This window comes from Cervus canadensis, chromosome 2, assembly GCF_019320065.1.
Source record: "Cervus canadensis isolate Bull #8, Minnesota chromosome 2, ASM1932006v1, whole genome shotgun sequence".
Lineage (NCBI taxonomy): Eukaryota > Metazoa > Chordata > Mammalia > Artiodactyla > Cervidae > Cervus > Cervus canadensis.
In genome coordinates this window covers 47,950,328-47,965,545 of record NC_057387.1, presented here as the reverse complement: position 1 = coordinate 47,965,545, position 15,218 = coordinate 47,950,328, and the positions used below count along the sequence as shown (strand labels likewise).

Sequence of the window (15,218 nt, the reverse complement as noted above, 5' to 3'; positions counted from 1 at the left end):
GTTACCCCTAAATAATAGTTATCCTATCCTTTGCTGCTTTTATAGTCTGCCATCAACTTTTCCTCCTCACTGAGGTAACTTCAGTTTGGCATTCTTTTCCAGTACAGCCCTGTCTCATCCACATTAAAAACCATCTTGGGTAAATACATGCCTTCATCAATAATTTCTCAGAAGCACTTCAGGAAATTCCTGGGTAGCTACCATATCTGTATTCACTGCCTCACCACTTTTACCTTGTGAAAATTGGCTCTAGCCTTGAATTGATGAAACCAGCCATGACTGGCATTTAAAGATGTGCCCAATAGTGGCTCAGACGGTAAAGCATCTGCCTACAATGTGGGAAACCCGGGTTCGATCCCTGGGTTGGGAAGACCCTCTGGAGAAGGAAATGGCAACCCATTCCAGTACTCTTGCCTGGAAAATCCCATGGATGGAGAAGCCTGGTAGGCTACTGCCCATGGGGTCGCAAGAGTCGGATACGACTTAGCAGCTTCACTTTCACTGTTTCTTTGCCATGTTTCTTCAAGTCTTCATAAAGGCTTTTAGCTTTTTCTTGAATCAGCATTAAACTGAGCAGGCCTTGACACTGATGCTTATCTTCCATCCACACACCAAGAAGTTTCTCTGTCTCTTCTGTCACTTTTCCATGCTTCTTTCATATTACTGTCGACATCATCAGCACAGCAGACTTCACGTTCCACAAGTTTGTCCATTTCCTTTGGATTTGTGCCAATGGTTGAACGATTCATGTTATAAGAACTAGCGATGTCTCCCATCTTTTTGACTCCACTCTCAATTATTTTCACTTTTGTTTCCAACATCATCACTTGGAGCTTCTTAACACCTATATCACCACTGCATTTACGCTTGTTTCTGGACATCCTGGGCTTGAAATAAAGATAATGTACTACCGTACCCTCTGCAGTACTATGCAGTAAAGGATACAAAAGCACAACCCCTTGCAAGAGGATGCACACACATGACAGTGCACCAGACATATCAACTAACTTGTGCTTGGACATGGGAATGCACATCCACATCTTTGTAAGTTTGCAACTTGAAGGAGGCTTACTGTAGGTATAGTTTTCATATGTTAAAAATAATGCTGTGAAGTATATATACATGTTTCCTGTATAATATGTGAGAGTTTCCCTACCAGATGTTTCCAAAAGTAGAATTGCTGGGTTGTAGGGTGGGTACTATCCAGTTTCTGAAGTAACTTGAACCTGTTAACAATGTAGTCAGTGGTTTGTAAGATTTTCTGTATGCTGGCCAATAGTTGACTAATACCAGAGTTTTAATTAAAATTTTTTTAATTTGAAAGGGGAAAATGGAATGTTATATTTTTACAGAATCTTTCTAATGCTTTTTGGTTTATTTTCTTTTGTGCCAGGATTAAACTTGCAATAAAAGAGGCAGAAATTCAGAAGCTTCAGGCAAACCTGACTGCAAATCAGTTATCTCACAATCTTACTGCTTGTAATGACTGCCAAGAAGGTCGCAAATTAAATAGTTTAGAAATAGAACCTGTAAAACTAGGTAACCAAGTAGGTGAGTATGTACAATTCTCTTAATAAATTGTAATTAGAGTTCTTTATGATTTTTTTTTTTAATGGCTGTATCACAGCGTCATGTGTACTTTTTGTTGTTTTTGCATGTGGGATCTGTTGGTTTCTATTATCAAACATACCTGATAATCTGTTACTACTACTTAGTGTTGATAAGAGAGTAAAAAATTGTTTCAAAATTATTAAATTTTGTATCATTCTTTAAAAATATACTTTTTTAAAGTAAAATTTCCTTACATTTTATGATGCATCCATCTAAAATATGAAATGCAATACATTTTGTCAAATGTTTGTTTTTTCATACGTATATACCCTTGTTACCATCACACACTTAAGACATACAGTAGTCCCTGCCTATCCTCCCAGGATATGTTCTAAGACCTCCAGTGAATGCCTGAAGCTACAGATGGTACTGACCCCTATATACTATGAAGTTTTTTCCTGTACATACAAATGATAAAGTTTAATTTGTAAATTAGGCACAGTAAGAGGTTAACAACAATAACTAACAATAAAATAGAATAATTATAACAGTATACTATAATAAAAGTTATAGGAATGTGGCCTCTCTGTCTTTCCCTCTATTGTACACTTTAAATGGCTTTTTCATCTTCACATGTTGTGGCTGTAACTTTTGCAGTTTGACCTACCTATGATAGCAAAATTAGCACAAATTTCTTTTTCACAATTTCGTGGATAGAAGATTCTTACTATAGCTCTTAGCACCCTTGGCATATAACTTTTTTCTTTCCTTATTAAATCTAGAACTTTCACCTTTTCACTGAAGCACATTACAGCTTCTTTTTGGAATATTTGGATCTCTAGCATTACTACTTTTGCACTTCGGGACCATTATTAAGTAAAATAAGTATTACTTGAACACATGCGCCATGATACTGCAACAGTTGATTTGATAACCTAGTTGACCACTAAGTGGCTAAAAGGCACAGTACCAGGACAAAGGGATTATTTACATCCTTGGCAATTTGGAGCTGGATGACAAAGGACAGTGTAAGACTTTGTCATACCACTCAGAATACCACACAGTTTAAAACTTAGGAATTGTTTATTTCTGGAATTTTCCATGTATTATATTCAAGCCTCAGCTGACAGCAGGTAACTGAAACCTCAGAATGTGAAACTGAGGATAAAAGAGGACTACGGTATATTTCCTTCAGGTTCCATATATTCCTTCCCAGTTACTTTGGGCTTAATATTCTCTTCCTTTTAAAATTTTCTTAAAGTGAAAGCTTATTGACTTGAAATCTTCCTTTTCAAAAGTATTTAAGGGTATAAACTTACTTTTAGGCAATACTTCAGCTGCATTTTCAGCTAACTAAAATTAGCTGTATAATGTAATTTTAGGTTATGTTTACATTTTATTCAGTTCAAAGTATCTTATAATATCTCCTTTGTGTGTTTATTTCCAAATATTTAGTCATTTTCCAGATATCTCTGTTATTAGTGGTGGACATTAGGTTGTTTTCATTAAACAAATGAATTCATGAAAGAACCTGATTTGAATTTTTTAAATGTTTTTTGAAGCTCAGTTTATTGACCAGCATATGGTCTCTCTTGATGAATATTCCTGATTCACTTGAAAAAATTCTGTATTCTGTAATTATTGGGTGAAAAATTTTTTGCAGTTCTTTTGAGATACAGTTGTCATACAGCACTGTGTATAGCATAATGACTTAATTTACATATATTATGAAATGATTTTCACAGTTAATTGGTTAACATACATCATCTCGTATATATACCAAAAAATAAAAAGGAGAATGTCTTAAAATCTACTGTTAACAACTTTCGAATATAAAACAGTATAACCTATTGTCATAGTATTGTACATTAGGACCAGCTTTTATTTTTAACATACTTGGTTCTTAACCAGTAATTAACATGAAGAAACCACTGTATAGAAGAAAACTTGTAGTATTTATAATACCATTAAGTATCCCACATACAAACCCTCAAGCTGCAAACTTTCAAAGATGCGAGCTTGCGTTGGCATGTCCAACCATATAAGTTAGTGCACATGTCTGCATACATTGTCACACGTGCGCATCCTCTACGAGTGGCTGTGCTTTCGTGTCCTCTACACTATAGAGTACAGCATCTTTCTTTCAAGCCCAAGATGTCCAGAAGTAAGCATAAAGCAGTGGTGATGTGCTGCTAACAGGTACCAGCTGTTATACTGTACCACTGTACTGTACTGTAAGTTTTAAAATGTTTATTTTTTTGTGTTTGTTTTCTTTTAAGTATTTGTTTGAAAAAACAGCTGATCACAGCTGCCCTTGTTGGACTTATGAATGTGCTCTCAGAATGGAACTCATTTATATGTAGGGGACTTACTGTGATAGCAGATCAGTTGAATTCCTTATATATGATTATCTAGGTCATTAAGTAGTCTTTTTAAGACTCTCTTCATTTTATTTATTTGTTGCTTTAAAAAATTTGAATATTGCCCCTTTCTTCTTTCTTCCTTTCTTTTTTTCTTCTGTCTTTTTTGTAAAGTAAATGTAATTGACCTGCAACACTGTTAGTTAAAGCTGTACAACATAATGATTGGACATTACAAAATCACCATGATAAGTCTAGTTACCATTTGATGCCATACAATGTTACTAGGATATTATTGACTGTATTGTCCATACTGTACCTTTTATCTCCATGATTCATTTATTTTGTAACCAAGTTTGTACCTCTTAGTCTCTCTCACCTGTTTCACTTATCTCCTTCCCTTTCCCTCTTCCCAGCTGCAACCACCAGGTTGTTCTCTGTATGTATGAGTCTGTTTCTTTTTTGTTATATTTGTTCATTTGTTTCGTTTTTTAGATTCCATAGGTAAATTTTATATGAATGAAATAATATAGTATTTGTTTTTCCTCTGTCTAGCTTATTTTACTTATCATAATACCCTCTAGATCAATCCATGCTGTTGCAAATAATCAGGATTTCACTCTTTTTATAACTGATTAATATTCTATTTTATAAATATGTTCTATATATACACCTTCTTTATCCATTCATCAATTGATGAACACTTAGGTTGCTACCATATCTGGGCTGTTGTAAAATACACTGCAATGAATATAGGAGTACAGATATATTTTCTAACTAGTATTTTATTTTCTTCAGAAGTATACCCAAAAGTGGTATTACTGGGTCATATGGTGGTTTTAAAAATAAAAAAAGGCACCCCCATACTGTTTTCCACAGTGTCTCTACCAGTTTATATTCTCTCTAGCAGTGCACTAAAAGTATACTTCTCTCCACATTCTTGTTCACAGTTGTTATTTGTTGTGTTTTTGATAATAACCATTCTGATGGGTTTGAGGTAGTTCATTGTGGTTTTGATTTGTATTTACCTGATGATAAGTGTTGTTGAGCATCTTCTCATGTTCCTGTTGGCATCTGTATGTGTTCTTTGGAAAAATGTCTGTTCATGTCCTCTGCCTGTCTTTAAAATCAGGTTGTCTGTTTTAGTGATATTGAGCTGTGTGAGTTCTTTGTATATTTTGGATATTAACCCCTTATCAGATTATATCATTTGCAAATATCTCCTTCAGTAGGGTGCCTCATTTTGTTGATAATTTCATTCATTGTGCAAAAGCATTTTAGTTTGATGTAGTCCTACTTGTTTATTATTGCTCTTATTTTCCTTGCCTGAGGAGACTAGATCCCCAAAATACTGCTAAGACTGATGTCAGAGAGCTTACTGCCTATGTTTTCTTCTAGAAATACTATGATTTCAGATCTTATCTTTGTCTTTACTCCATTGTGAGTAATGGAGTGTCCATTACTCCATTACTTTATTGTTGTATGTGGTTTAAGAAAGTAGCCCATTTAAGTTCTTTTGCATATCTCTGTCCGTTTATTAGAGGGGCTATCTTTTTCCCATTGTATATTCTTGCTTCTTTGCCATAGATTAATTGAACATAAAATGCGAATTTATTTCTGGGCTATCTACTTTGTTCCAATGAACTATGTGTCTAGTTTTGTGCCAGTGCCATACCATTTTGATTACTGTAGATCTCTAGAATAGTTTCAAATCATACAGCATGATACTCCGAGCTTTGTTCTTCTTTCTTTAGACTGTTTTGGCTGTTTGGGATTTTTTTGTGTTTCCATACAGATTTTCTTTCAGATAATATCCAGAAGTGGAATTGCTAGATCTCATGGTAGTTCTGTTTTTAATTTTTTGAGGAACTGCCATACTGTTCTTCATAGTTACTGTGCCAGTTTACATTCCCACCAGCAGTATACAGGGTTCATTTTTCCCAACATCCTCACCAGTAGTTGTTATATCTTGTCTTTTTGATACAGCCTTTCTAACAGCTGTCAAGTGATAGCTCACTGTGAGTTCTTTTCCTAATTTTTTAATTTAATCTTTTTCCCATTCTTACTCAAATTCTTTTCCTATTTAGGATATTACAGAATATTGAGTAGAGTTCCTTGTATAGCTATGTAGTAGGTTCTTGTTGGCTATTTTTTTTTAATTGAAGCATAATAGTTAATTTACAGTGTTGTATCAATCTCTGCTGTAGGCAAAGTGACTCAGTTATACACAAATAAACATTCTTTTTTATATTCTTTTTCATTAGGGTTTATCACAAGATAAACTATACTAATATAGTTCCCTGTACTATTCAAATTAGAATCTTGTTGTTATGTTATTATAGTTTGGATTTAGATTTTCATGATGCTTAGTGTTGTTTGTACCTATTGGCCATTGGTGTCTTCTCTGGAAAAATGTCTGTTCAGATTCTCTGCCTTTATTTTTGGTGTTGAGTTGTGATTTTTTAAATAGGTTCAGAATATTAACCCTTTATCAGATACATGATTTGTAAATATTTTCTCCCATTCAATAAGTTGACTTTTCATTTTGTTGATGGTTTCCTTTGCTATATAGGAACTTTTTAGTTTGATATAGTCCTGTTCATTTGGTTTTGCTTTTGATGTAAAATGCAAAAAAATAGAAAAAACACCAAAAGACAGTCATTGCTGAGACTGATGTCTAATAGTTTACAGTCAATGTTGTTGTTTTTTTCCTAGGAATTTTATACTTCCTGTCTTATGTTCACGGTTCATGTCTTTAATCCATTTTTAGGTTAATTTTTGTATATGGTGTAAGATAATTGTTGAGTTGCATTCTTTTATATGTTGCTGTCCAGTTTTCCTGACACTGTTTATTGAAGAGACTATTCTTTCCGTGTGGAATACTCTTCACTCCTTTGTTGTAAATGAATTGACCATTATTTATGATCTTTCTGTTTTTGTCCCATTGATCTATATGTCTGTTTTTATGCCAGTGTTATACTTTTTTGATTGCTATAGCTTTGTCATATAGTTTGAAACCAGGTAATATAATGCCTTCAGTTTTGTTCTTCTTTCTCTTTTGTAGTTCCATATAAATTTTAGGCTTGTTTATTCAATTTCTGTGAAAAATACCTTTGGAATTTGGATAGGGGTTGAATTGAATCAGTAGATCACTTCCGGTAATATAAATATTTTCACAATGTTAATTCTTCTAATCCATAAGGATGAAGTGTCTTTCCATTTATTTGTCTTCAGTTTCTTTCATCAGTGTCATAGTTTTCAGTATACAGATCTCTTACCTATTTAGTTATATTTATTCCTAACTATTTAATTCTTTTTGACTCAATTGTAAATGGGATTATTCTCTAATTTTTCCTTCCTTTTGTTGTTGTTCAGTTGCTCAGTCATGTCCGACTCTGTGACCCAGTGGCTGCAGCACGTCAGACTGTCCTTCTCTGTCTCCTGGAGTTTACTGAAATTCATGTCTATTGAGTCAATGATGCCATCCAACCATCTTATCCTCCGTCTTTCCCTTCTCCTCCTGCCCTCAGTTTTTCCCAGCAGCAGGGTCTTTTCCAGTCAGTCAGCTCTTCACATCAGGTGGCCAGAGTATTGGAGCTTCAGCATCAGTCCTTCCAATTAATATTCAGGGTTGATTTTCTCCAGGATTGACTGGTTTGATCTCCTTGCAGTCCAAGAGACTCTCAAGAGTCTTCTCCAGCACCACAATTAAAAGCATCAATTCTGTGGTGCTCGGCCTTCAAATAGAAGGGGAAAAGGTGGAAGTAGTGACAGATTTCCTCTTTTTGGGCTCCAAAATCACTGTGGGAGGTGACTGCAGCTGTGAAATCAGAAGATGATTGCCTCTTTGCAGGAAAGCTATGACAAATCTAGACAGAGCAGAGACTTTACTCTGCCAACAAAGGTCCATATAGTCAAGGCTATGGTCTTCCCAGTGGTCACATATGGTCATGAGAGCTGGACCATAAAGAAGGCAGAATGCTAAAGAATTGATGTCTTTGAACTGTACTGGAAAAGACTCCTGAAAGTCCCTTGGACAGCAAGGAGATCAAACCAGTTAATCTTAAGAGAAATCAATGCTGAATATTCACTGGAAGGACTGATGCTAAAGCTGAAACTCCAATACTTTGGCCACGTGATGCGAAGAACTGACTCATTGGAAAAGACCCTGATTCTGGGAAAGATTGAGGGCAGAAGGAGAAAAGGGCATCAGAGGATGAGATGGCTGGAAGGCATCACTGATGCAATGAACATGAACTTGGGCAAACTCTGGGAGATGATGAGGGGCAGGGAGGCCTGGCGTACTGCAGTCCATGGGGTTGTGAAGAGTCGGTCACGACTGGGTAACTGAACAGTAACAACAGCCTTTATGGTCTATCTCACATCCGTACATGACTGCTGTAAAAACCATAGCTTTGACTAGATGGCCCTTTGTTGGCAAAGTGATGTCTCTGCTTTTTAATACGCTTTCTAGGTTGGTCATAGCTTTTCTTCCAAGGAGCAAGTGTCTTTTGATTTCACGTCTGCAGTTGCTATCTGCAGTGATTTTGGAGACCAATAAAATAAAGTCTGTCACTGTTTCCATTGTTTCCCCATCTATTTGCCATGAAGTGATGGGACTGGTTGAAGTAGTTCAAGTGTGTTGAAGAGAAGAGACATTACTTCACTTCTTGGAAGTAATTCCAAGTAATTCCAAGTAATTCCAAGATTAAGATATCTAATCTTCTCTACCATCATTTCTGCCAGCAGTCCATTGTATTTGAAGATAGCACATCACAGGTTAAAGATACATATGTTAACCCCTAGGGCAACCACTAAAAAAATAAAGAGGTATAATTAATTACTTAATAGAAGGTATTAAAAAATCAAAATACTAAAATTCATTCAAAAGAAGGCAAGAAAAATGAACAAAACCCAACAGAATAAAAATACTGGCTTGCCACTGTTTATAATAGCCAGGACATGGAAGCAACCTAGATGCCCATCAGCAGATGAATGGATAAGGAAGCTCTGGTACATATACACCATAGAATATTACTCAGCCATTAAAAAGAATTCATTTGAACCAGTCCTAATGAGATGGATGAAGCTGGAGCCCATTATACAGAGTGAAGTAAGCCAGAAAGATAAAGAACATTACAGCATACTAATACATATATATGGAATTTAGAAAGGTGATAACGATAACCCTATATGCAAAACAGAAAAAGAGAAACAGAAATACAGAACAGACTTTTGAACTCTGTGGGAGAATGTGAGGGTGGGATATTTCAAAAGAACAGCATGTATACTATCTATGGTGAAACAGATCACCAGCCCAGGTGGGATGCATGAGACAAGTGCTCCGGCCTGGTGCACTGGGAAGACCCAGAGGAATCGGGTGGAGAGGGAGGTGGGAGGGGGGATCGGGATTGGGAATACATGTAAATCCATGGCTGATTCATATCAATGTATGACAAAACCCACTGGGAAAAAAAATAATAATAATAAAAAAAATTAAAAAAAAAAAAATACTGGCTTGCTGCAGTTCATGGGGTTGCAAAGAGTCAGACATGACTGAGTGAACTGTTGGGACCGGATGCCATGATGTTTGTTTTTTGAATGTTGAGTTTTAAGCCAGCTTTTTCACTCTCCTTTATCACCTTCATCAATAGGCTCCTTAGTTCGTCTTCACTTTCTGCCATTAGGGTGGTATCATTGCATACCTGAGGTTATTGATATTTCTCCCAGCAATCTTGATTCCAGCTTGAGCTTCATCCAGCCCGGCTTTTGCATCATGTACTCTTCTTGGAATTACTTGGAATTACTTCGCTGAATCTATGGAATACTGTCAAGAATGATGGGGTCAGCAGAGGGAATTCTAATTAGAGGTTGTGATAATATATGTTATATATTTTCTAACATCAAAGAAGAACAGAGTCAATAGTAGATTGTTTAGAAAGTGAATTATTAGGGATATGGAGAATTGATGGGAAATGGTACTTATGCAACCCTTGAAGGCGTAGTTTCTCTCTGCTTGTTTACACATCAGTGTATTCTCATGCAGTCATCTACACTGTGCATCTACTTTAAAGCACCCCTGAAAGCTTGTTTACCTTTCAGTCGGCAATAGCGTGTACATTTATAATGGAGAAAAGGTATATTCAAACAACTACCTCTGATAACACTCAGTAGTTTTAAAGAGCATTACTGAATTCTCATCATTTGGTTTGGAATATGAAGGATTCAGTGTTTTTGGCTTTTCAGTTTGCATCTGTATACAGTATATCAAAATGATCAAGTTATCCAAATACATTTATGATGAATTTTGGTTTAAGGACATAAGACAATGTTTTTGTGTTTTGTTTTGTTTTCAAATAATGATTTGTATCCAAACAGTGGGGTTTTTAAAGATGGAGAAGGGCTCTTTGTGGTACAAAAAGATAGTCCTTATGTTATGAAGTGATAGTCTAGAAAAGTGAGTTGAGTCAGAACTTATTCCTACTTTATATATTTAATAATAGAAAGTACCTTGCTTATCGTGTTTCTTCACTATATTTTCTTTAATGTATGTTTCATCCACTTTAGTATTCTTTAGATCACAAAGTAAATGTGATTAAATCTTTCAACACTAAAATGAGTTTTTATTCTATGAGTTTTATAGAGAACAGCTTTCCTTTTATTTTTATTAACAGAAAGTTTAAAAGATCAAAATCAGCATACTATGAGCAAGCAATATGAAAGAGAAAGGCAAAGACTTGCTTCTGGAATAGAAGAATTACGTGATAAGTTGATGCAAATAGAAGCTGAGAATTCTGATCTGAAGGTTAACATGGCGCACAGAACTAGTCAGTTTCAACTCATTCAAGAGGAGCTGCTAGAGAAAGCTTCAAACTCTAGCAAACTTGAAAGTGAAGTAAGCTTAAATTAGCTATATGTACTAAATTTTGAGAGAAGAAAAAAGTGTTGTATGGTTTTGTAAAAATTGTATGTTAAAGATGAGGTTTATGCACTAAAAAAATGGTATCATGTAAATTATAACTTCTTTTAAAATTATATTTGGAAACTTTTGGGTTTTAATATATGTTAAAAGTAGGAAAACAGTGGCTAAATTTGGTGAGACTTAAACTGTACTCCTTTCTATTATTTCTTCCAAGTATAAGTTAATATGGCTAACACATATTACAAATAAAAAATTTGGATTATGTAATTGGAAAACAACGGGTAGTAATAGAGGATTTTGTATTTTAGCAAATAGAACCACCTGGAAAGCTTGTTAAACATGCAGGTTTTGGGTCCTGTTCCAGTGATTTCTGATTCAGTAGGTATGGAGTAATGCTAAGGAATCTGCATTTTTAAACAGCTGCATGTAAATCTGATGCAAGTATCTTTTGGATTATATCCTAAAAAGGGGATACTGTATGTTTTATGAATATCTGATCTTCATTTCCACTGAGGACAGAACAAGGATGCCTTATTAGGTAATTGTGTACTAGGACCACATGTGTATATGCTATATTCACCCTTCAAATGACAGGTTGCTGCTCTTTGAGGGCACTTTTTAAATGTCTGATTTCTCATTTTAAAGTCTATAGCCAAGACTAGGGATAAGACCTGTGGGATAGAAACTTATGTTAATGATAGAAAAGAGAGTTAGTTCATAATTATAGCCATCAGCTTACTTGGAAAATTGTCAGGTACTAAGGTTAATAGCTTTTTTTTAGAATTAAAATATTAGCACAGTCTTGTTGAAAATACAGAAAGGGACAAAAAAGAAAATAAAACATTGGTAATCTACCAGTAGAAACACTGCTGTTAACATTTTATTGTACTAATTTCAGTGTTTAACAGCTACTTTTACAAAATGGGTTAGGTGAGGTCCTGTTTGAACCTGAATTAATGGAATAGGATGTGTCATATTCTGCTCTTCCCTTCACTGTTTTTCTTCTGAATTGTCATGTATTTTTTTAAAATAATTTTAAATTTATTTCAATGTGTTTTCAGATGACAAAGAAATGTTCTCAACTTTTAACTTTAGAGAAACAGCTAGAAGAAAAAATAGTTGCTTATTCCTCCATTGCTGCAAAAAATGCAGAACTGGAACAGGAACTTATGGTAAAAATTACCTCTTTTTGCTACAAATTTACTGTGTCTTTAAGGAACTTAATTTGTAACAGCATGTTTGTTTTAGTATAATTATTCTAAAATAGACCATATAGGAAGGTATAAATTCTATCAGACTCTTTCAATTATTCAGTTTTTAGTTCTGTATTTTTAAGTTAATGTGGAAAGTTGTTATCTAAAGTTTCTTATTTTTATTTTAGTAGAATTGAAGGAACTGGGAGTAGTTCTTTGATATGTTTCATGAATTTTTAAATAGTTTGATCTTATCATTTTGATACAGTTTTTAAAATAACCACTTTGTCTTTTTTTATAACTATTGAAATATTCTTAAAGCTTGACGTTGACTGTTGTGATTCGTTAAAGAATAGAGTATAATAAATTTTATGCTTTACTAATATACTTTTTTTATAATGTACTTTTATGAAAAACTAGGTCTTAATTATATTCTTTTAAAGTGTTTTTGTATTTCTAGGAAAAGAATGAAAAGATTAGGAGCCTGGAAACCAATATAAATACAGAGCATGAGAAAATTTGTTTAGCTTTTGAAAAGGCAAAGAAAATTCATCTTGACCAGCATAAAGAAATGGAAAAGCAGATTGAACGAGTAAGATATTAATTATGTTTTTATAAGTAAATGTAATATATATTTAGAATATGAATACTGAAAATCTTAAACATTACTAACTTGGTTTTTTTGTTTAAATATATTAGGAAGCAAGACAGAAAAGTTAGTAGTACTATAATTAGAATCCCATTACTTCTAGATCATTTTACAATGCTTTCTCCTTTAGTACTCCTGCCATTTGTTTCAGTCATCATTTTTTGACATTATCAGACTAGAGTGATTCTATAACTCTTTTTCCACTAGAGATTTCATTTGCCTGAAGATTGGTTGAGTAGACGTTCTCTTGATCTTGGGTTAAAAGTGAAGAGCAAAAACAAAAGTAAAGGAGGAATTGTGAGACCAGAAGCACAAGACTAAATAAAAAAGAGTTTGGATGGGTTTAATAGCAGAATGTATTCATATTTAACACACACAAATATAAGCTTATAATATAGAGCAATAGAAATTAGTCTGAGCAACAGAGAGAAAGAAAATTTGGGGAAGAAACGAACACAGACTTAGAGACCTGTTTGAATAATATCAGAAGGTCTAACATTTATGTCACCAGAGTACCAAAGAGGAGAAGAATGAGACTGGTACAAAAAATATTTGAAGGAATAATGATTAAAATTTTGCCAACTTGTGAAGGAAATAAGTTTATAAATTCAACAAGCTTAAAGAGGATTTTTGTTGTCATTCAGTCGCGCAGTTCTATCCGACTCCTTACGACCCTATGGATTGCAGCACACCAGGCTTCCCTCTCCTTCTCTAGCTTCTGGTGTTTGCTCAAACTCATGTCTATTGAGTTGGTGATGCCATCCAACCCTCATCCTGTGTCATCCCCTTTTCCTCCTGCTCTCAATCTTTCCCAGCATCAGGGTCTTTTCCAGTGAGTCAGCTCTTCACATCAGGTGGCCAGAGTATTGGAGCTTCAGCTTCAGTCTTTCCAATGAATATTCAGGACTGGTTTCCTTTAGGATTGACTGGTTTGATCTCCTTGCTGTCCAAGAGACTCTCAAGAGTCTTCTCCAGAACCACAGTTCACCATCAGTTCTTCAGTGCTCAGTCTTCTTTATGGTCCATCTCACATCCATACATGATGACTATAAAAACCATAGCTTTGAGTATATGGACCTTTGTTGGCAAAGTGATGTCTTTGCTTTTTAATATGCTGCCAGGTTTGTCATAGCTTTTCTTCCAAGGAGCAAGCATCTTTTAATTTCATGGCTACAGTCCCTGTCCACAGTGATTTTGGAGCCCAAGAAAATAAAAGTCTGTTACTGTTTCCACTTTTTCCCCGTCTATTTACCATGAAGTGATGGGACTGGCTAACAAAGACATGAAAAGATTCTCAATATCACTGATCATGAGGAAAATGCAAATCAAATTACAGTGAAATGCCACCTCACACTCATCAGGATTGCTGTTTCTCAGTTGCTAAATTGTATCCAATTCTTTGCAGTGCCATGGATTGCAGCAAGCCAGGCTTCTCCATCCTCCACTATCTCCTAGAATTTGCTCAAATTCATATCCATTGAGTTAGTGATGCTACCTAACCATCTGATCCTCTGCCACCCACTTCTCCTTTTGCCTTCAGTCTTTCCCAGAATCAGAGTCTTTTCCAAGGAGTCGGCTCTTCGAATCAGATAGCCAAAGTATTGGAGCTTCAGCTTCAGCATCAATCCTACCAATGAATATTAAGGGCTGACTGCCTTTAGGATTGACTGGTTTGATCTCCTAAAGAATATTATTGCTGGACATAAAATTCTAGGTTGACAATTTTTCTCTAAGCAGTCAAAAAAATATGTTCTTCAGTCTTCTAACCTTCACAGTTCAGTTGCTGAAACTTGGAACTAGTGTTGATATTGTCTATGTGAATTTTCAAAACAGAAAATTACATTACATTCATGGGTCTACATATGTAGTTAAAAGCATGGAAAACATGCATGAAGCTGAGACACACTAGAGAATGATACAGAACAGTTTCAGTATAGTATTGGTGAGGGAGGAAAAGAATAAGACCTGGATTTGTGATTTCATTTCTTCTCTAAAAGGAGGGAAACTAAAGGAAATTTTGCAAAATGCAATCATCTGTGTAATTTCAATAGTAATATAACATGTGAGTGTTATATTTTGTGTGTACATTTGACTTTGAACAATGTGAAAGTTAGGGGTGCCAACTCTTGCACAGTTGAAAATCTACGTATAACTTTATAGTCAGCCCTCTTATCCAAGGTTCCTATCTGTGGATTCAAACAACCTCTGGTGGTATAGTACTGTAGTACACATTTATTGAAAAGAATCCATGTATAAGTGGACTCAGGCAGTTTAAACCTGCTTTGTTCAAGAATGGACTGTATTTAAAATGTTTTGGATTTTAAAAAAAGTTAACATGAAAATTAATAAACCCTGGTTCTGTTTTTAGCTTGAATCTCAACTAGAGAAAAAAGAACAACAATTTAAAGAACAAGAAAAGACTATGTCTATGCTGCAGCAAGATATAATATGTAAACAACATCATCTTGAATCACTAGACAGACTCTTGACAGAAAGCAAAGAGGTAAAATCATCTTTATAAAAGTGCTCTTTAAAAGCTGATT

The 15,218-nt window shown here is 34.8% G+C and overlaps 1 protein-coding gene across 6 annotated transcripts in view; it reads left to right on the top strand.

Annotated features, from left to right (window-relative positions):
• The window catches only part of CCDC18 (coiled-coil domain containing 18), a 126,814-nt gene that overhangs the window by 34,718 nt on the left and 76,878 nt on the right, over positions 1 to 15,218 (top strand). For all 6 annotated transcript variants that reach the window (XM_043460617.1, XM_043460616.1, XM_043460615.1 and 3 more), the window contains 5 exons: positions 1,394 to 1,551; positions 10,586 to 10,806; positions 11,895 to 12,005; positions 12,487 to 12,618; positions 15,044 to 15,178. In XM_043460617.1, the coding sequence (XP_043316552.1) occupies positions 1,394 to 1,551; positions 10,586 to 10,806; positions 11,895 to 12,005; positions 12,487 to 12,618; positions 15,044 to 15,178 (757 nt within the window). The remainder of the gene's footprint in view (positions 1 to 1,393; positions 1,552 to 10,585; positions 10,807 to 11,894; positions 12,006 to 12,486; positions 12,619 to 15,043; positions 15,179 to 15,218) is intronic.